The sequence below is a fragment of the Crocuta crocuta genome, unplaced genomic scaffold, assembly GCF_008692635.1.
Source record: "Crocuta crocuta isolate KB4526 unplaced genomic scaffold, BGI_CrCroc_1.0 scaffold503, whole genome shotgun sequence".
Taxonomy (NCBI): domain Eukaryota; kingdom Metazoa; phylum Chordata; class Mammalia; order Carnivora; family Hyaenidae; genus Crocuta; species Crocuta crocuta.
In genome coordinates this window covers 201,051-224,125 of record NW_027527143.1, presented here as the reverse complement: position 1 = coordinate 224,125, position 23,075 = coordinate 201,051, and the positions used below count along the sequence as shown (strand labels likewise).

The 23,075-nt window shown below is 38.1% G+C and overlaps 1 protein-coding gene across 3 annotated transcripts in view; it reads right to left on the bottom strand.

Moving 5' to 3' along the window:
* MRPS27 (mitochondrial ribosomal protein S27) overlaps positions 1–23,075 on the bottom strand; it is an 85,223-nt gene that overhangs the window by 41,306 nt on the left and 20,842 nt on the right. For all 3 annotated transcript variants that reach the window (XM_077759491.1, XM_077759631.1, XM_077759563.1), the window contains one exon: positions 22,802–22,860. In XM_077759491.1, coding sequence (XP_077615617.1) covers positions 22,802–22,860 — 59 coding nt within the window. The remainder of the gene's footprint in view (positions 1–22,801; positions 22,861–23,075) is intronic.

Genomic DNA, 23,075 nt, shown 5'->3' with positions numbered 1-23,075 from the left:
CACGTAGCTTTATCACCTCAGGAAACAAAGTTTATTTGGATAGATGTGTTCTCAAAGAGTTATAAAACGAGTGGCTAATAATGTCCACAATTTTATTTTACCACTGGGAAATGTAAATCCAAGAAGCCGTACATATAACTTGTAAAATACAAGCAATAGCTAGTGTCTTAATTTTAAAAAGGAGCTTGGTTCTGTTAGGAAAATCAAGAATATGACTTCAAGTAGACCCATGACATTAACAAATTTAACTAGGGTCAACTACCTTATTTTAAAACAATGATTACAGGGGAGGGNCAACAATGATTACAATTTTGAAATGAAAGCAGGATTCTGATTTGAAATCTGTTAATGATATTTTCTCTTCTTTGAAGATTTGCTATATATGCAATTTGAATCCGGACACCAGAAACAAAAATAGAAAAGAGGTTAGAGCTTGACCTAGGATTCTATTCTGTAGGACAGAGAAGGAGAAGATACAAGAATGTGGAGGGAAAAACAACAGGCCTTGCTACAGTAGATAAAAAAGTAAACCAAAGATGTTAAGCTATCTCAAGTAAGTCATGAAGAACAATAGCAAGGGGTGACAATTTGAGTGAGACATATATCTACCTATGTGACAATTCCCTTTATTTTCACAGAACTGAAAAGATACTCAGTCTAGCAAATCAGGTATCTGCACTGCTTCCTCTTATATCTAAGACACATTCCTAATGTGTCAGGAAGTGGGTATCTCTATGAGCTTCCTTCAAGGACCACTAGTATAGTATATACACAACTGCCCCAACTCCTAACCCTTCCCAAGGCCTGGATTTTTTTTTTTTAATGTTTATTTATTTTTGACAGAGAGAGAGAGAGAGAGAGAGACAGAGAGACAGAATGCAAGGAAGGAGGGGCAGAGAGAGAGGGAGATATAGAATCTGAAGCAGGCTCCAAATGTCAGCGCAGAGCCCGATGCGGGGTCAAACCCATGAGCCATGAGATCATGACCTGAGCTGAAGTAGGCCGCTTAACCAACTAGCCACCCAGGCGCCCCCCCAAGACCTGGATTTGAATGGAGGTGGCAGTCCAGTCCCCAAAGTGGCACCATGTGCTTTTTCATCTTCTATGTATCTCCTGCTGACTGAGTTCATAGTTATAAGCAGAGAAATGACAAGGAAAATGTTATTAAACTACAAGAAAAGCAATAATACAGATGGAACCAGAAATGTGCTATGTGTTACCACTAGGTTCATGAACCTTTCTTCGTAGTAAAAAAAAAAAAAAAAGTGCTGAGTTTTATGGCAAAAGGGACCCCAAACCTTCCCAAACTGTGGCTCCAAGCTCTAGGGAAAGTTGTCAAGAAAGTGGTACCCCTTTGTACCTCTAGAAAGTTTTTAACTTACATGTATACATTCCTACATGTATGAGTTAAGTGATTTCTATCTAACTTTCTATCTTTATTTCAAAGATGAGAAAACTGAGGTGAGCAAGGCTAAGCAATCTGACCAGGATCAGACTACAGTCATTTTCACAGAACCACATTGAACTCATTCCAGTCTAGGGCCTACTGCCAACCACACTACTTCTCTATTCTATTCCACAATGAAATTTATTTGAAATGTCTAAAAAGTTTATCCTTATTTGTTAAATGGGTTCAGTCAATGTATAAAAAAAAGAAGAAATGGCAGAATTTTAAATAACATTAATTTGCAACAGACTTCAGTCCATCATTCACTTAACAAATATTTATTGAGAGTCAGCTATGTTCCAGGCATAGGTTAAGTGCTATGAATACAAAATAAGATATAATCATTATCTTCAAAAAATTCGCCTTAGATTGGTGGTTCTCCAGAAATGCATTTTGTTTGAAGTCAAAAATACCTACAGTGAAAATCAAAATTACTGTTGCCAAATATGCCAAATATGCCAATATCAAAACAAATTAAAAAGAATCTACTATCTTGCAGTAATAAGATACCAAGATTTTCAAAAACAATGTGTGTTCAGATTCTGCTTTCCAAATAAAAACCAGGTGAACTATGTCAATCAGTATAAAATATTTGGCCAGAAAGATCTGACAGAAGAGTCCAAATGATTACTATCTAAAAAGAAAGGTAATATTTAGAAATAGAGAGAGAAAGGGAGAAATCTAGATGCATTAAAAACTACTGTCACAGTGACTTCCAACCTTCAAGGCAGCTACCGTACTTTTCCCACTTGGTTCCAAATCTATACTGTATCTAGAGACTTGATAGTTAACTTGCTTTTATGGCAGAGAAAGATCACATTAAAAAAAATAATTGAAAAGTCAATACCTTAAAATATGGTCATTTATAGAATTATCAACATGACAAACTTAATTTATCATAAGACTATATCCACAATGTAACCTCACTCTCAAAATCACTTTTTTTCAATCTTCTAAAAACCCCAGAATTATAGACCTCTACTAACAAATCAAAACAAATAGTAGGCAACTTCTGCCTTTTCCTTAAGAAGATATTATTATTCTCTTTGTATCACTGAGTATTTTTGAAAGGGAAGTATTCTGGCACCATTAAGGAAGGGTGATATGAACATGCCAGAAGTATGAGAGTGTACTTTCAGGAAGATAAAACATATCACCACAATTTGATGATGATATACATTTAATCTGCCTGAATACCTGTGGAGTTAACAGTAATGTTTTTACGAGACTGTGTGGCATGTATGGGAAATAAGCGTTCTTTCAGGTTTAGGGGAAGAACTTCAGCCTTCAAAAGATGTAAGATCAAGTAAGCTGTCATTCACTAGCTGTTTGATTTCGGAAAAGTTTCTGCTCTGGCTGACTTCCTTTCACCACAAAAGAAGAGCAAAAACAATAACTGTCCTTTCAGGTTTGCAGACTTTTCCAAGAGGAAGATAAACAAAATGAGATGACCATATACTTTTGTATATAAAAGTAATTATTATTATTTGGACTTCATAGTGGACCGTCATAATGATGGCCCACAATGTCAGTCCAACTGCTTGGGTGGCCAACTGGATGTTCAAGAGGTTTATTTACTCTCATCCCAATCTGGGCATTCCTGAAGGCAGGGAGTTATTTAGTGTGAACAGCCACTTGCACTCCCACTTAAGGAAACACATTATTGAATGATGTAATTAGCCAGCTCTGGGGCTAGCAGCTCAGATGGGGAGGAGGAGGCAAGGGAAGGAATATGCATCTGGCTTTCCTGGTAATTCTTTCCCTGACTACATCATTTATATGGTGCAGTACAATTCAAGATTGTTATGATTGTAAAGTGGTTCATTTTGAGTGAGCGCTGCCTAAAGATGTGAATAGGGGCAAAACCCAGCCCTAGCAACTGTGTAATCAGGTACAAGGCTGCATCTTTCAGAAAAAGGTATTTTCCCCCTAATTTATCTGTTTAGAAGGGCAATCTATTTCTGGTTTGCATAAAGATGACCTAAAGACTATCTGAGGTGCTGGTCGAGTATCTGAGACTTTCAACCATCACGTGAGCCTCCCTACTACAGGAAAGGAGGAGGGCTGTATACTGATATAAGGTATTTGAAAAATATTTCTAATAATTTAACGAGGTTATTAAACATAGGAGAAAGGGAAATAGTGGAGGTTGAGCAGAGAGGTGGACAGAATTGTGGACTTCCTCATCAGATATTAAAACATTTGGAAGCTATGATAATTAAAACAAGTATGATGGTACTGGATGAAAAGGCAGATCACTGGAACAGCACAGAGTTCAGAAACAGACCCAAACTCAAAGAATTAGTATGTGCTAAGGTGGCATAAGATATCAGCAGGCAAATGACGGATTATTAAAAAAATGGCATTAGGATAACTGCGTAGCCATTTTTTAAAAAATGTGGGTGTATGTATGTATGGATCTGTACTTCACATAATTAAACCAAAATAAACAACAGATGAATTGTATATTTACAGGTTAAAAATGAAAGCATACATTCATCAAAGGAAAATATGGAGAAATTTCTTGAGACGGAGAATGTCATTCTTAGTTTGATATAAAAGTCGTAAAAGAAAAGATGGATAAACTCAATCACTTTTTTTTTAAAAAAATAAAGTCTACACAGTAAAAACTACCATAAAGCAAAATAATTTACAAAAACAAAAGAAATGAGAAAAATAAAAATCTTCATCATTCAAATCTATTTCCTAAACATTGAGAGGTCCTACAAACTAATAAGAAAAAGACCCACAATGCAGTTGGAAGACAGGATAAAAGAAAGTTCAAAGAAATAATGAATGACCGTTAAGCATGTAAGAATATGTCAACATCACCAATAAGGAAAAATACAAACTAAAATTATACTGAGAAGGCCTATATCTGCTCAAAAATATGAATTTCTAATTAAAATCTTAAGAAAACTCCAGGCCCATCCAGATGACTTCACTAATGAATGCTATCACATATTAAAGAAATAGTATGTATCTTATCAAAATTTTAGAAAATAACAGGAGAGAACACTTCTCAGTACATTTTATGACATCACATAATCCTAATGCCAAAACCTCACAAGGATGTTATAAGCAAAAAGATTTAGAGGCCAGTAATATCAACAACACAGACACAAGCATCTCTGACAAATATAAGCAAATTTAATTTAAGAATATAACTGAACAATACATTCTTGAGAACTCATCCCAAGAATGCAAGGCAGGATTAACATCTGAAAACCAAAGTAATTCACTATCATAACAGAATGGAGGAGTAAACCCATATGATTACTTTTATCTTTGTAGAAACAATATTTAACACAATTTAGGATCCAATTATGGTAAAAACTGTCAGGAAACTAGGACTAAAAGTGACCTTCCTCAACCATAAAGGGCAACTATGAAAAGCCACAACTAACATTGTTCCTAAAGGTGTAATATTAAATACTTTCTGCCAAGACTGGGAACAAAAAGCAAGGATATCTGCCTCCACTACTGCTATTCAACATTGTATTGGAGGTCCTGGCTAGTGCACTAAGGCAAGAAAAGGAAACTGAAAGGGCTAAAATTTGGAAAGATATAAATGTATTTCTATTCATAGACAACATGAGTGGTTATGTAGAAAACACTGAGGAATCTACTAGTAGAATTAATGAGTATGTTTATCAAGGTCTCAGAATATATGGTCATGAGGCAAAAATGAACTGTATTTCTAGGAGCAAAAATTTAGAAAACAAAATTCAGAAAAATTGCTTCACCTACAATAACATCAAAATCCCTAAAATATTGAGAAATAAATTTAACAAAAGACTTGCAAGATCTCTACAATGAAATTTATAAAGCATTGCTGAGGGAAAGAGGACCTTAAAAAAAAAGAATTAAACCATGTTCATGCGTTAGAAGATTCAGTATTTCATGACGTTGTATAAGGTCCCAATTAAGATACCAATTCTTCTTAAATTGACCTATAGATTTAACAAAATTCCAATTAGAATCCCAGGAAGCTCAAGAAAAACTGACAACCTGATTCCAAAATGTTTATGGGAAGGTAAAGGACCTAAAATAATCAGAATAATATTAAAAAATAACAAAGTTGAAGGACTTACACTATTTGGTTTCAAGACCTACAGTACTAAGAGAATAGTATTGCATTTAGACAGATGAATAGAAAACAATACAGAAACCAGAAACATTCATATGGAAAAACAAAAAAGAAAAAGAGGACCCACACTCATATCATAAGCAAGAATTGGTTTGATATATAAAATTGAGACATAAAGTCTAAAATTATGACATTTCAAAGAAGAAACCAGAAAAATATCTAGACTAAGGAGTAGGTAATAACTACTTAGGACACAGAAAATAATAACCATAAAGTAAAAGATAGCTAAATTAGATTTCATCAAAATTAAAATTCTGCTCCTCAAATCATGCCATTAAGAAAATAAACAGAAAAACCTTATACTGGGAGAGAATATCTGCAAAACAGATAGATGACAAAAGATACTGAAAATCAATTTTTCACTGCCAGAAGAGAATGACAAAATTAGAGAAGGGACAGTCTAAAAGGAAACCTGAAGTGTTAGACAGGAGTTGGAAGCTTCAGGAAGAAGATGGTTTAAACATATTTTTTATATATAGTATAAACACACTATATATGAAAATATAATCTGCATGAATGGATAAACTGATTTGCTAGCTCTGTCCACTGAGAAAGTCTGGGAAAAATAATACCCCAATAGCAATGAACATTTCCTATAAGCATATTTTGACTTCTGAATGCCATTCTCCCTCTAAGAAGAACCGGGCTCTTTAGAAAAATGGCTGGTTCCAAGGTTGGGGCAGGTATGGTGTAAGATGACACTAAAAGATCTTTTTGTCTAGAAAATTTAAAAATGCTCAAAGAAGGATAGAACATATCAAAACAACCCAAGAAGCAGGGTCTCCTACTCACCATAGAGGGGTCATTTTGAGTCTCATAGTAAGTAATGGAATGTAACTTACTGAATAAATCAAGTCACGACATCCGGGAGATACCAACTCAATAAGGTGGTCAAAATTAACGTCACCAATATTAGAATGAACCATCAACACACACTGCCTGATGAAATACATTGAGAACACATCAATTCTGTGGTATTCCTATCCATAAACTCCTTCCTTTCTAGGAAATATCATAACTGAAATATCAGAGAAACTTAACTGGGNTGCTGGGTCATAGGGGAGTTCTATTGTTAGTTTCCTGAGGAACCTCCACACTGTTTTCCAGAGGGGCTGTAACTGGTCTGTACTCTTAAAAAATGTCAAGGTCAGGAAATAAACATACACACACACATTAAAGCTGAGGAAGTATTTCAAATTAAAAGAGACTAAAAAAATATATGACAACTAAACACATAACTCTGGTTTGGATCCTGGGCTAGGAAAAAAAGTAACACCCGTAAAGAACATTAATGAGACAACTGACAAATTTGAATGGGACTATATACTAGATCATACTACTGTAGTACTGTTAAATGTTCTGATTTTAATCATTGCATAGTAGTTATATAGGAGAAATGCCTAAATAAAAGGTCAACTTATCAGTATTGATAAATAATTTCTGTGTAAATTGGGTATCTATCAGTTAAAAAGGTCATCATCTTTCTTCTTCTGAGACCTAGGTTAAAAAAGAAAAAAAGCACACATGCCAGCCATTTGCAACTGTCCAGCATTTGTTACAGGGCTGATGAAATTTATACCTATGGGGCTCATGGGATCCAGAACAGCCATCCAACTGATTGTTCCCCCTCAAGTTCCAAGTTGCAAAATCAGATAGCTCAGGAGTTAGTTTATAGGTTAGTCTTTATTTCTTTCGCAACAAAACAGTAAGGATGGATGAAATGACATACAGGGATTTTTCTCTGAAAATTTTAAGGACGGGGAAAGTAAGTGAAGGTGGACAAACAAGGTCCTATGGACCACATCTGGTCTGCAGCCTGTTTCTGTATGGGCTCAGGGCTGAAGAGAGTTTTTACATTTTTAAAGGATTGTATATACAAAGGAGCCATAAGAGGCCCAAGATTGTTATCCTTAGAAAGCGGGGAGTTACCTCACCCAACCATATTACCCTATCTTTCTTGCCAAAATAGATTCTTCTCCAAGCTGGGCCAGTCCTATCTAAAGATTTTTCAAGGAGGAAGTTAAGAAGGAATTACCCTCAAATCTATTCAAATAAATTTCTTAACAAATGCAAAAATGGTTTTTAATTTTTTCTTTGGTGGGAGAAGAGTTTAAATGCAGCTGAAGCCCCCTTGTATACATCTCCTGATCCTATTCCTACCTCACTGTACTTCTTCAGAGGTAAATAATATCCTGAATTTTTTGTTTTTCATTCTAAAGCAAGTGTCCACACTCTTACGTTTTATACATGTCTCCACATAAACATTGTTTTGCATGTTTTCAAACTACCTAAATATTACACTGTACAATTTTTTTTAATGTTTATTTATTATTTAGAGAGCGCATGAGCAGGGGAGGGGCAGATAGCGAGGGAGAAACAAGGATCTAAAGGGGCTCCATGCTGACAGCAGAGAGCTGGATGTGGGGCTCGAACTCACAAACCATGAGATCATGCTCTGAGCCGAAGTCAGATGCTTAACTGACTGAAACACCCAGGTGCCCCCGTATGTATGATTATCCACCATGCTTTTTTACACTCATTACATTTCTGAGAGCCAAGCTGGATGTACAGCTTTGGTTCATTCTTTCTCACTGCTGGATGGCATTCCATTGTACATGTCTATCATGTTAGTTTCCATATGTGTACAGATGCATCTCTGGGCTTCTCCTTTCAGTTCCAAGATTCTAACATAACATCTCATTTTTAGTTACTATAGCTTTCTAAGTCTTGTTATCTATCTAGTAGACCAATCACTTTAATCTTCTTAAAAGTGTCTTAGTTATTCTTGGCCCTTTGCTACATTTCAGGATTGCATTTCAGGATCATCTTCTCAGGTTCCACAAAAAATTTGCTGAGATTTTGGTTGGAATTGCATTGGCTTGGGGCACCTGGGTGACTCAGTCGGTTAAGTGTCCGACTTCGGCTCAGGTCGTGATCTCACAGTTCCTAGGTTCGAGCCCTGCATCAGGCTCTGTGCTGATAGCTAGCTCAGAGCCTGGAGCCTGTTTCAGATTCTGTGTCTCCCTTTCTCTCTGACCTTCCCCTGCTCATGGTGTCTCTCTCTCTCAGAAATAAATAAAAACATAAAAAAAAAGGAATTGCATTGGCTTTATAGAAGAAATCTGAGAGTTAGTGTCAACTAGTTCAAAACAAATTAAATGAAAATATGTAATTGAAAGCCTCGTGGGAAATACACTAAAAAGAAAGTGATTTTTCCTTTATAAGTTGCAGCCTAACTTCCCAAAACACAATAGGCCACACAAATAGGAATTCTGAGTTNGGGGGGGGGTGGAGAGGAGGCATGAAAATAAAATAGTGGGGAATGCTGACAGCTAATTAGAGATCTTTGGACATTCTGAGCTGCTCTTGTGTACTCCAACTATCAGAGCTAGTATCACTGGAAGCAGTCCCTCAATTTCTATTTCAACTGTTTAAATGTTTTCCTGTCATGCCACAGCCCTCAGAACAGACCTCTCCTTTCAGTTCTAATGTGCATTGTGACAATTGATTCAATAACATCTTATCAGAAATCAGTTTTGGTTCAGATTTTTCCTAACTGGTAATTGATTACCCTTGGCTTCTCTCCCTTCTCCACAGATAAGGAGCAGATGACTTTCTGCTGCCCCCTTCTGGTTTTTGGCCACTGTAAGCTTAGCAAGGTAGGTAGATACATGAGACCTTGAATTAGTTATCTTTTAGGGTCAGGCAGCCATCTCCCCAAATTGTGATATCCTTTCCACCTGAGTGTTAAGCCAGGAGTATTTGTAAGCATCTATTTCTCCCTATCCCCCAGTCCTGATACTCTTTGCACCTTGATGCCCTTGGCGGGCGCAGTGACAAATGGTGGAGAACTACTTAGCAACTGAAATTAGAGTTCAAAATACATTTCCCCTAAGGAGAGAAATTTTGGGAAGGAATAGTCCTTGTTCTTCAAGATCTTACTATGCAGCAAAGACAACATTAAAGCTAAAATTTACTGAGTACCACCTTATTCTGTCCCAAGACTATTCTAAGGGTCTACCCTAAAGTATGGGAGTTATTTTAATCCTCATTTTAATGATGAGGAAACTGAAGGATAGAGAATATAAATAACTAAATCAAACAGCAATAGATGGCACAGTTGAGATTCAAATCTAGAAAGACTGGCTCTAGAGGCCATACTCTTATCTTTTTTTTTTTTTTTAATATTTATTCATTTTTGAGAGAGAGAGACAGAGTGCGAGAGGGGGAGGGACAAAGAGAGAGAGGGAGGGAGACACAGAATCCAAACCAGGTTCCAGGCTCTGAGCTGTCAGCACAGAGCTCGACACAGTGCTTGAACTCATGGACCATGAGGTCATGACCTGAGCTGAAGGTGGATGCTTAACTGACTAAGCCACCCAGGCACCCTGTCCATGCACTTATCTACTATACTATACTGCTCCTCAAGTAAAGAAAAAATGAGAAATACGTATTTCTGACTAGCCAAAGAAAAAAAATAAACCAAATAAGCACCTCTGAGTAGATATAAGAAAAGTCTATAGAAGAGGGTCAGAGAGATCACATTCAAATGGTGAAAATCAGGGCAAATTTATGGATGTAGCAGTATCTGGGACAGGCCTTAAAAGACAGGTTGCATTTTATCAGAAGGAGGTGGGGGAGAGGGCATAGAGAAGAAAACATTCGGGTGCACTCAGAGAATAACATTCCATTTCTGGCTGGAGTCTGAAAGCTCTGTGAAAGTGTGCCATCTGTGTTAACAGACAGTACCTGCTATTATCTCAGGAAATAGAGGACTATAACAAGCTCTATATATGAGATCCACAAACTTCTCACTTTAACAAATAATTTCAGTTCTTCGTATCAAAACTCTGCCTGGCTTTCATCAATGAAGATAAATGGCCGATATGAATTTCAGCTCTTGATAACATCCATCACAGAGCCGTCTAACAGCCAGTGTGTCATAAATACACTGGTTATGTGCTATACCGGCCTGGAGTTGGACAAACTGGTTTTAAGCCCCAGCCTTGCCCATTACTAGCCATGGGTCTTAAAATCAGCATTGCTATTGAAAAGAACAACAGAACAGATCTCAAAATATAAAGGCTGTAAGGTAAAAACAAACAGCTGGAAATCTATCAGGAAAATCATACTGCGGCAGTGGGTGCTAATGAGAATTCCTATCAAATACGTCTAGTTCCTCAAGTGTCCTCTTGCCTAGACACATGGCATTTGAAAATACTTAGGAATTTATTTGCCAATGGCCTCAAAACTCATGATGAAATCAGTTCTCACAAAGTTCTTCTTGAAACTTTTGTGCATCTACTCATCTCTTCCATAAATACTGTACCAACTCCTGAGAAGATTTCTTAATTATCTCTAAATCTAACTGCCTTACATGCAAAATCCTGCTGAAGACACTGTTTTCAGCATAAGACATTATAGTTATGCCTTTCTCTCTGTCCTACAGCTATAACTTCTGCTACCTTGATAATGACTTTGCAGTTATGAAAATAGCCAAGAAAATGATTTTTTTTTTTTTTTTGGATCAAAGAACTTTATGCTCTGGAAAAAAACAACTTGGGCTATATCTTTTTATATGAAACTATAGAAGTTATTTTTAGGTTTAATCCACAGAGGGTTCAGCAGCTATCAGAACAGATCTATTTTAGCTCTCTCCTTTTAAATTCCTTGTATATGCAAGGCATCAAGAATAGGAGCATTGTGGGCCCTCCAGAGAAAGATAATAGGAAAATATCAAATACAGAAAAAAAAAAAACTAGCTTCCTAGAAAATAAGAGTGAATACCCAGCTTCCTATACCAAGAAATTTACTAAAAGTATTACAAATAAGATAGTAAATGAAGCCTGTCATCCAAATCCAAAAGAGATTAAGAGATCCCCTTATACTTTCTGTTGTTCATCTATATCCACTAGTTTTTCTATAGATATTCATAGTTGATGTGTCTGAAAGTTCAACTCCACTATTTAAGTAAATAAAGTGCTGGGTAAAAAACTAAACAAAAACCAGAATCTCTGGCTTTCAAAGTCTGAGATTTCTGGTGATAAGGTCTAGCTTCTACATCAATAAGGTTGAGAAACACAGAATTTTAGAGATGCATGGTGACTTGGGAAGCATCCAAGATCATTTGCTCATCTAGAAAGCTAACATCCAGAGAGTTCATTAACTGGCTCCACGTTAACAGATCAAAGTGGAAACTAAATTGGTCTTAAAATCCATGTCACCTATTTCCTGTCATCCTAATTCCTTCAGGATCTTTACAGCACCTTTTGTTTTAATGATTATGCCTTTTTTTTTTTTTACAGTTGTATCTCTATATACGCTAGGCTTTTTCTGAGCTTAGTTTTATGTTACTTTGTTATAAGGTATTCAAGTATTCACTGAGTCTTGATGTTCTGCTTTATTCCCTAGACTGCCTTAGGACAAAGAACTGGCACAATGAGATACGCTGGTCTAACTGATGAGCCTCTGAACTGGAAGTGAGGCCTTCATCTGCAGCTAGTGCTTGAATGTGTCGCGTGGCTCACAGGCTATCACTTAGCCTGCCCAAGTCTAATTTCACAGACTTGAAAGTTAACAGGCCTTCAGAGAACGCCTACTCTAAAATTCGCCAGCAGCTGCCAGGACATCAGGAAGACCCTAATGTAGGTATGTTTTGGCAGCTGTTCTTTCTCCAAGAGTCTGCGACCAGTTCCTCTGAAACAGTTCAAATGTTGTTGGTAGATAGAAGATGTGATACAGCAAACTCAGAAATCTGTACATGCACAGCGAAAAGACCAAAGGAAAACCCACCATCTTGCGGTCTTCTAAATCTGCTTCTAGTTCAATACTTCCATCAATGTACTAGCCATTTTCTCATTAACTGAGGTTCAATTTTCACCTCATTTTTAATCCTCCTTGTTTTGTGTTGTCACATTCAACCTGTCGTTAATCCTGTTGATCGATTTTTTTCCCCTCCTATGTGCGAAACATTTCTCTCTTCATTTCCACTGTCAACTACCACAGAACAGGCCTTTTATCACCTTATGCAGACAATTAATTTCCCTTCAACACTTATCCCTTTCAATCCAAAATTTACTGTTATTAATATTCCTGAAATACCTTTATTATGATATATACTTCTCAGGAATCTGATAACTATGTCGAGGATTTTAAAAAATTTTTCTTTGAATAAGTGATATATTTTCATGATATAAAATTCAGAAGGTACAAGAGGGAATTCAGTCAGTAGTCACCCAGGTCTTAAAAGAAAAAAAATCACACAAGACTCTTCCCCCAACAAAACCAGTATTACCAGTTTTTGTGTGTATATATTTACCACCGCAGAGACAGTCTATGCATATATACACATATATACACATATGTATCAAAGCATGTATACGCATATTGCATACACATAGAATCCACAATGATAATGTAACAAAAAGTTCCATACTTTGTTTTTTTCACTGAATGCGTTTTATAACTTGTTCCATGGGAAATATGAATAAAGTTTTTATTCTTTTCATTGCCCTGTATTGTACTGTTAATAATTAAGGCCCCTGTATGTCAACATAATCTTTTAGTTTTTGTAATGGATATTATTTCATAGGTGTGTGCAAAGGCCAAATTCCTAGAGATGAAATTAATGGGTCAAAGGCTATGTAAGTTTGTAACTTTGATATGTTGCCAAAGTACTCTATAGAAATTGTACCAATTTACATATGCATATGCATATACATACATATGTATGATAATAACAGATTTTAAACTCTCCTTTCTCCTCTGCCAGCATTCTGTTCCCTCTGTATTCTCCTACCTTATTTCTCATTATTCCCGAATAAGCCCTGGTCTCCGTGGTCAGGGTCCCTTGTCTCTCATAAAGCCAGTTTTCACACTACCCTATTAACTCTCTCTCCTCTACTGCTTACTTCATCTTGAACATTTGTTCCTGCCTCTTCTCCTTCTCCAGTCTTCCAGGCTACCTCATGTTCTACCTCTTCTATGAATGCTTGCTGATAACATCACTCTTCAGCCTGCCTGAAGCATATTTTCTCCAAAACACACAACTTCTTATATAAATACAGTCAATTTACCCACTTCTTATATTTTGGGGTTGTGTTTATTTTGAATTATTTCACATATCTAGTAATCGCCAACCAATTTATAGTATTTCTGACTGCAGTAATTATATCATATCCCTCCTGTGAACATACCACAGGTCTGGCAAATTAAAAAATAACTTCTCTTAAATCTTCCACTGGTTTCAGAACTTCCCTTATATAAACAGAACTGGGAATCATCTATCTTAGAGACTGAAATTTGTCTTCCTGTATTTCCATCTCAAATTCTGTCAGGGCAGTTTAAATTTGCCTTCAATGGAAAGAGAATGATTGCTGACTTTCATAAATTCAATCCCCCTTTCTATCCCTTACAATCTTCTCTCTTATCCTTATTTTTAAATATATACTAGGCATTCAGTACATATTTCTTGAATGGGGTTTGTTCCTAATTTCTGTACATTAACAATGCATGTAAGTATGTATGTGTGTGTGTGTTATGTGTGAGAATACACACTAAAACTGATATGGGATACAAAAGACCTGACCCAGCCAAAATAATTTTGAAAAAGAACCGAGTTGGAGGAGTTAGAATAGCTAATTTTAAGACTTATTATAAAATTAGAGGGATGGAGACAGTGTGGTACTGGCATCAAGATAGCAATGAAACATAGGTCAATGGAACAAAACAGTACTGAAGCAGACTCACATATACAAACAACTGATTTTCCATAGAAATTCAAAGGTAATTCAGTACAGAAAGAATAGACTTTTCAACAAAGGTGTCGGTACAACTAGGCATTCTTATGCCAAAAACTTACCTTTGATTCTTACCTCATACAACACATAACCCAGAATGGATCACAGCCCTAACTAGGAGGCCTAAAGCTAGCAACTTAGAGGAAACCCAGGAGAAAAATCTTTGTGGTGCTGGGCTAGGCAAAAACTTCATCAATGGTGGCATAAGATGACCCATAAAAGAAAAGAACTGACAAACTGGACTTCCATCAAAAATAAATACTGCTCTCTGAAAACCACTGTTAAGTGGGCAAAAAGACACAACTAGGAGAAAAAGAATTCTCAACACCCAGTAATAAAAAAAACAAGCAATCCAATCAAAAGAAAAATAGGAAAAAGAGTTGAAAAGACACTCCACCAAAGGAGATGGAGGCACGGCAGCAAAGCACATGAAAGGGTGCTCCACATCATGAGTCATCTAGGCAAATACAAATTACAACCACAGTGAGAGACACTAAAGGTGCTGGCAATGATGTGGAGGATCGGGAACTGCCGCTGGGAGGGTAAAACAGTATAACCACTTTGAAAACCAGTGTGGAAAATGTCTACCTACCGCATGCTCCACCCATTCCACTCCCAGGAATTTACCCCCCCCGAAATGAAAGCATCTGTCCCTACAAAGCCTTGTACATAGATGTTTGGGGCTGCATGGACTGCTATGGACTCCTAGGATGAGAGCTCCCAGGGGACTTACCACTCTGGGAGAATAAAATAAAGTACCTATATAAGGTGTCATCCCCACTGGGAAAGCTAGGTAGCACGTGTGGACAAAAGCCAGAAAATACCCTTGAAGGTCACCCCTCTGGTATGATGAGGCCCTGGGCGGCAATGATACTGGTCAGGAGACAAGTGCATGGTCTGAAGCAGTGGGAGGCACAGTTCTCACCCTACCTACCAGCACACAGCTGCAGCAGGTCTTTGGCAAGGTGCAGACAGTGCCCCTGACAATGGACTATTCTCTATTGCAGAGCCATTAATGGTAAAAACTGTCTCCTAGGCCTGTGGTAAGGATTAGCAAGTAAGACGTAAATAAAGCACGCAGCAATATCAAAGAATGGAAGTGTCTTTTAAAAATGCAGTTACGAGGGGCGCCTGGGTGGCTTAGTTGGTTAAGCATCCGACTTTCGCTTAGGTCACGATCTCGCAGTTCGTGGGTTCGAGCCCCACGTCGGGCTCTGTGCTGGCTGCCAGCTCAGAGCCTGGAGCCTGTTTCAGTCTGTGACTCCCTCTCTCTCTGACCCTCCCCTGCTCACGCTGTCTCTCTCTCTCTCCTAGAAATAAATAAAACATTAAAAAATTAAAAAAAAATGCGGTTACGAGTCATTTCCCTCCCCTTGGGTTCTTACTCCTTTCTTAAGACCGTTCAAACATAATGACACCTGGCAATAGGCTAACAGAAAAATCTCTAATTTCCTTTCATTGCTGTAATACACAATCTCCATGCCCACAAAGGAAAATAACTACTGCTTAAACTGCTAATCAGCTCCCACCTTCCTCTCTTTCGACAGGCACACACAGATTCTTACAACATGGGCCTACAGTAGTGCGCTCACCTTCCAAGGAGCCTCAGGGATATTTTTGTTTATTGAAAGAATGGAGCTATTTTGGTCCATCCTTTTTTAGATTGGCTGCCAACCTGGGACCTGGAGACATGCAGGCTGCCATCTGCCTCCCCCCAGCTGTTCCTGACCTGCCATCCGTCCCCCAACCAGGGACGCCTGCTATCTGCCAGGTCAGTTAAGCAACTCTTTGGAGATGCTTGAGGCTAAGGTACGGTGTGGATGAATGTATTGGCAGCACACAGCCTGCCACACATTACCTTGACTTCTGCTCATTAATGCGTGGCAGGTCACTTCCCACGACAACACGGGGCTGTATTTTGAGAAAAACAAACCTTCTTGTGGAGCTCCGTGAGAATCTCTTATTATAAGGCAACTAATTCAGCATTCCCCACATTTGTGCTAAAACCGAAAGTCTATTTAAAAATGTTATATTTTTAAAATAGAATATGTTACATACATCAGAAATTTCTATCCCTTAGCCTTTAAGAAAGATGATTGTGTTGCAGATTTAAATTATCAATTCTGATTACTGACACTCTGACAGTAAAAGGAACAAGTTTAATTTTATGCATGCTAAACTGCCATGGTCCCAAAGTATTTGAAAGTCTAAATAAGACTTTAAAGATGTAATCTGCAAATATCCTTGGTGAAGAGCAATATACCACATGGAAAGAAGGAATTTTTAAGGCTTGAGTTTGCATTCAATTAATTCAAATACCAATACAGGAATTGTTAAAGCTTGTTAGAACCATGAAATCAATGGCTTTTACTGATGCCACAATTTTACTCACGACATAGTTTTAACTCCTGAAAATGGAGATTAGAGCCTGCCTCGGGGATCATGTGTATACATGTGGGCAGCACACATGGACTTGGGGAGTCCTGAGCTCAGAACTATGGACTAGGTGCCTGTGAAAGAGACTCTTTCCACCAAATGATAAAGGAAAACTCTAGTTAAGCTTGCTATATGCAGATTTCAGGTTGACAGATCCTACAAAGGGGATCTCTTCTGGAGAAAAAGCTAAGACCACAGCTTTTAGAAACCAAGTACCACCAACAACCCATAGACTACAAGAAATTTAACACATTTCCTCCTATCCCTTTAATTTTCTCCTGCTTTACCATGCTCTTTACTCTGGTCTCTATGGAATCCCTTCTGTCTGTTTCCTTGATAAAAAAAAAATAAATAAAAGTATAATGGGATCCTTATGGGTAAAATCTTGCACCGGGCAAACACTACTGTTTTCAAAGCGCTGTCCCTCTGTTCTCACTCTGTCCTTTTGGCTTCCCTTCGCTGCCGGGGACAGGCAGGGGCTTACACGCACACCATCTACATTGGCTGTTCTCAGTGAATCTCTCTGCCCTTGTCTCGGCATCAGTAAAATAAAGATGCAAGTCTAATTCTTAGGAATGTTGTAAATTTATAGTAAAGCAAAGATAGAAAGACATTTTTCTTCAAATGCCAAAGAGATGGTATGTGAGTAGGAAGCAGAAATTAATCCTATGCCCAAGGGAAAAAATATTTTGCTCAACAAGAGCCCCTTCCTCTCAGCAGTCACCAGTTGCACGTTTACTTTTCTCCTCAGTGCCTTAAAACCTCTGCTTACTGCTGCGCAGTATCACGGCTTCTCCCTCACCAAGCCCAGAGGGTGGTGATACCTAAACCCAGCCGAAGGGCTCCAGCTCAACCCTGCCCCCGCACGGGTCTCCTGCCCACAGCACCTCTGGCCAGTCTCTGGCATCTCTTTGCTTTTTCCACACCTTCTTCCTGCTCTCTGGGGAAGCTTAAGAGACTGGCTGTATCTAAGCTTTCATTTGGAAAACAGCACACCTACAAACTGTATCTTCATCTTCCTCTATAAAGCCTGAACGAAAATAAGAAGTATTTTTTTGTAAGAAGAAAAAAACAAAGACCTAGAAAATTTCAAAAGGCTTGGAGGAAGCATCAGGAATAAGCCTAAGCATAGGACCTTTTTTTCAAACACAATCTCATAGCGGGGCTCTTGACATTTCTTTGTAGCATGAACTCTCTGGCAGTCTGATGAAGCTCATAAACTCATTCTCAGAATGATGTTTTGATTGCATAAAATAAAAGCACACAGGATCACAAAGGAAACCAGTTATAGTGAAATATAATTATCAAATTATTTTTTAAAAATCCTTAAGATGTGGGAACACGTGCTTCTCTATTAATGCACGAATTAATACTATCTAGCAATAGTTTAATTCCAAATGTAATGTTTATGTATTTTTTGAGAGAGAGAGAGCAAGTGGGGGGAGGGCAGAGAAAGAAGGAGGCACAGAATCTGAAGCAGGCCTCAGGCTCTGAGCTGTCAGCACAGAGCCCAAAGTGGGGCTCAAACTCATGAACCACAAGATCATAACCAGAGCCAAATGAGCCACCCAGGGGACCCCCAAATGTAATTTCTAAGCAGTGATGAGCAAAACTTGTCAAGATATCTGCAACAAACGTATGAGATTTGAAAAATCTGCTTATGTTAGCGAGAAAGACACAGATGTTGCTTATAATACTGTGATCTGCTGCAAATATTCAAAATTGAAGGAAATGCTAAATATTACTGAGAGGTTAGTGAGAAGAAATATATATTCTCATCCAAGTTCAGAGACCTCTGTGCATTACTCCGCAGACCCTGACATCTACATAAAGCAGCTGGAGGCACAGGTTCCCTGGCTTAAACAGAAGCAGAGGGCTGGAGGCAGCATTACCTGGCTTCTCTGTCACTGCCTTTTCCTCTGCAGCCCACACCTCCAAAGGCCCTGTGAGCAATCAACTCCAGGGCTTCCTGGAAGAAGCTTGAATAGCATTCACAAAGAAAGCACTATTCGGCCTACTGAGAGTATTAGTGCAATAGCATGCCCATGTCTATTTTCCCTCTCTCCCGGACATCTCTGTACACACTGTGTGAATACAGTATGTGGACGATCGGGTTCTTCTTACCTCATTTTCTTTTTCATCTTTTTATTCTATTTTAATCTTGTTTCCTTTAGTTTGTTATAGCCCAACAGTTCTTAGCATGCCTTCACTTGTTTCTTACTGGCAGGTTTTGTACTTCAGTTCAGTGTTTGTGCTGTTTTAATCATTTTTACTCTTGGTTTTATTTTCCCATTAGATGTACAGGATATTATTGGAGACCCTTTTTCTTGTCAACCTATATAGTGTCTGGCATTAACTGTTTTAATCACCTTTAGTTCACATTATTCCTTTGTTTAAAGCACCATTTCCCTTTCCTCATTTTTGGTTTTGTTCTTGTTTGTTTCTTGTTGTTTAAGGAAAGGTGGAGGAAAAGTTAATCATCGGGTTGCAGGCCCCCAGGGATCAGACCACAGCTCAAATAGGGGTGTTTGGATATTCTTCTCCCTCATACTTTCTCAAAAGCAGCCTTTCTAACTCTTCTTAAAAGATCCCTGTACTCTCAATCTTGAAGCCCCTAAACTTTTAAACCTGTGTCCCTCAGGAGATTCAAAGGCTAAATCTCTCCTGGGAGAACAGAATGGTAACAAGCGGGCCTGGGCCAGTAGCACCCTGAACTGCTGGGACTCGTGCACCAGATTCAATGGCAGACGCTCCATCAGCTCTCCACTGATCGCACAAGGTTCCAAACTTCTTGGCTCTACTACTGTTTACATCATCGGGGTCAGACTGATCACTGGGAGATGGGAGAAGGCAGCAGTTAGGCTCTGCTTGCTGAGCCTGACCTGCACAGGCTGAGGCAGAGAAAGAACTGAGCTAATGACAGAGGTGGCAACCCAAAGTCCTGTTGTGGGCCTTACCCTCAAAGACGGTACTGCCTGGGGAGTGAGAAATCCACCCAAGAAGCTTTGGGATTAAGAAATGGCTTCCTGTCCTCACCCCAGACTTGTGATCCTAAGTTTCTCTAAGACGTCTCAAGTTATCCCATGTGGGGATGCTGGGCATTACGACCACTGCATGCTGAAGACCTAATTGATGGAAATACCACAAGCCCTTGGTGTCTTCAGGACTGACATTCCTAATTTCAATTTATGGACACAAACCTTGAGAGTTCATAACTTGTAACTTCTTACTTTGTGGAGGCACAACCTTTATATATCCTCTGAGGCTGGAAAGCAGGCATGAGGCATTCCGCTAATAAGTGAATGTAGCCAACCTCCATTATCTACATCTTGACGCAGTTTTGGGGGGTTATACCTAGTCCCATACACATATACCAGTAACCCCATGAAGTGACAAAAATGTTTATTTCTTTAAAAAAAAAGCTGAGAAAAAGAGAGCCAAGTTTCTTGGCAATGGAAGGGAGGAGAAACAACAGAAATAACGTGATGTCATAGTTAGAACACGTTTTGTTTTTTTATTGAACTAAAATTGACATTCAGTATATTAGAACATCAGTTTTGATTAAGCAAAGGATGGGATGTCAAATTAAACAGTGCCTCATCTTAAGATGGATAAGATCTTCTACGTGATCTATATGGAATCAGAAAAAAGAGTTTAGGAAACTTTCAATAAGAATCTAGGGCTAACAAAATTGACATCATGAGAAGAATCATGATAGTCCTAAAGGTGAGGCTTAAATTTCCCAGTTAGACTTTAGTGTATGGGGAATGGGACAGTCTTTAACTTGGCCTCCATATTCCAGCACCTTGGACGCAGCCTATGCATGTTAACAGGTGCTCAGTAAACACTTGGTGAATGCTGAATCACTGAAATCAATTATATACTACACAGGTACTTGTAAATTTGGGATGTATTTCTTCTAAAACCATGGCACTGTGTCCCAAAGGACAGAATTCAAAGAATTAATTTCTCTTTGGAAATATTTTCTGCCATCAACAAAGCAAAAGAATGAGAACTAGAAGATGCTAGCCTGAATACACTTTCCACCACAGGCAAAAATAAATATCAAAGGAGCCCTACGGTGTCAAAGAACCACTAAAAAGGGCAGGGTTTATTCTCCCCAGAGAATATATTTAGATTTATCTTAACGAAGGATAGATAGGAGGACACTTGCAATTACGATTTCAGGACCTAGAATTTAAAATTATGACATCATTAAAGGCAATCTTATATTTAAAATAAATGTTTTCAAGGGCACCTGGATGGCCCAGTCAGTTGAACGTCTGACTCTTGGTTTCAGCGCAGGTCATGATCTCACTGTTTATGGGTTCGAGCCCTGTATCAGGGTCTGCACTGGCAGCAGAGAGACTGCTACTGTGAGTGCACGCTCTCTTTCTGTCTCAAAAATAAACAGACTTTTAAATAAATAAATTTCAGGAGTGAAATCTAATGTACTTAAGATTTACATTTGTACAGAAAACACCAAAAAGGTGGCAGAATTTGCCGAATTCAGAAAAAAAAAGCTTATTACTATGTAGTAAAGTCACATAAAAGAAAATTGAATACATTTTCATTAACATAAAGAAAGCTTTAAAAAATGTACCTAGGGGGTGCCTGCATGGCTCCATCAGTTCAGCGTCTAACTTTGGCTCAGGTCATGATCTCATGAGTTCAAACCACGCATTTGGTTAGCTGCTGTTATGGCAGAGCCCACTTGGGGGCCTCTGTGCCCTTTGCTGACTGCCCCTCCCCTAGTCATTCTATCAAAAATAAAATAAACATTAAAACAAAATATCCAGATGGAAAAAATAAAAACTCTCTTAATCAAAACAAAGGGCAAATGGCAAATTCTAATGTAATGCTTACTAAAAACATTTTAAGTTTTTTTTTTTAAGTTTGTTTATTTTGAGAGAAAGAGTACAAGCTAGGGAGGGGCAGAGAGAGAGGGAGAGAGAATCCCAAGCAGGCTCCACTTTGTCGGTGCATAGCCCCTGATGTCGGGCTTGAACTCATAAACCGTGAGATAAATGTGAGCCAAAATCAAGAGTCAGAGGCTTAACCAACTGGGCCACCCAGGTTATCCCAAAATATTTTAAGTTTCAATATGAGTCCATTTTTGAAACCCAGGAATTGGAAAAATCATAAATCAGATTTTTAAAAATCACAATTAGGAATTACTATAAAAAGTTGTAAGGTATCATTTTGATCTGATAGGTGAAACACCGACTGTAAGAAAAATACCAGATTTATTTGACCAATCCCTTATTTAACAAGCTTTCAGTTATTCACATCTTTTGCTCCTACAGGTGGTGCTGTAGTGAACAAGCTTCTTTTTCTTTGTACACAAGGGTGAGTAGGTCTGTAGTTCACAGCGGGATTGTTAACAGCTGTGGGAAAGTACAAAGTAAACGTGGCAATGTCCAGAAAGTTTTAAAATATAGTGTTAATTAGAAACGGGTGTTGAATAATGCATATAGACTGTATTTCCATCTGACTAAGAAAGGGAGAGATGAGATATATAAAATTGTTCACCTATCAGACTGACAAAAAATTTCAAAGTGTGAAAACACCTGTGGGCCAAGCTGTAAAAACAGGCCTTTCCACTCCAGGGTTGGCAGTAACATCAGCTAGTGAAATCTCAATGGAAAGCAATTTGGCAGCAGCTATTTTAATTACAAATGTATATACTTATGAGGATTACGTATAAAATTACATATGTACAGGTTGTTAATTACTATACTACACCTACTACAAAGAGACAGAGCAAACCTAAAGGTCCTATAACAGAGAACTGGTTTAAATAATATATTCACAATATAGAATATGATGCAGTTATAAAAAATGAGGAAGCTATCTATATACTGATAAGGAAATATCTCCAAAACATAAAAAGCAAGGTGCTAAACATTATGTATAATATATACTACCCTGTGTGAGAGAATATATAGTCAAATAAAATGGAAAACTTACTTGTAAAGGTAATACTCTGCATGGTCTATCTCTTCTCTAGATGAAATGTTGTCCACAAACTAAAAGACAGAAAAATAAACTTTGAATACAGATTATGCTATATATTGGGGTTGAATCACACAACATCCTTAAAAAAGACAGGACATCCAGGGGCACCAGGGTGGTTCCGTTGGGTAAGCATCCAACTTCAGCAAGCAGGTCGTGATCTCACGGTGAGCTCAAGCCCTGTGTTGGGCTCTGTGCTGACAGCTTGTAGCCTGGAGCCTGCTTCGGA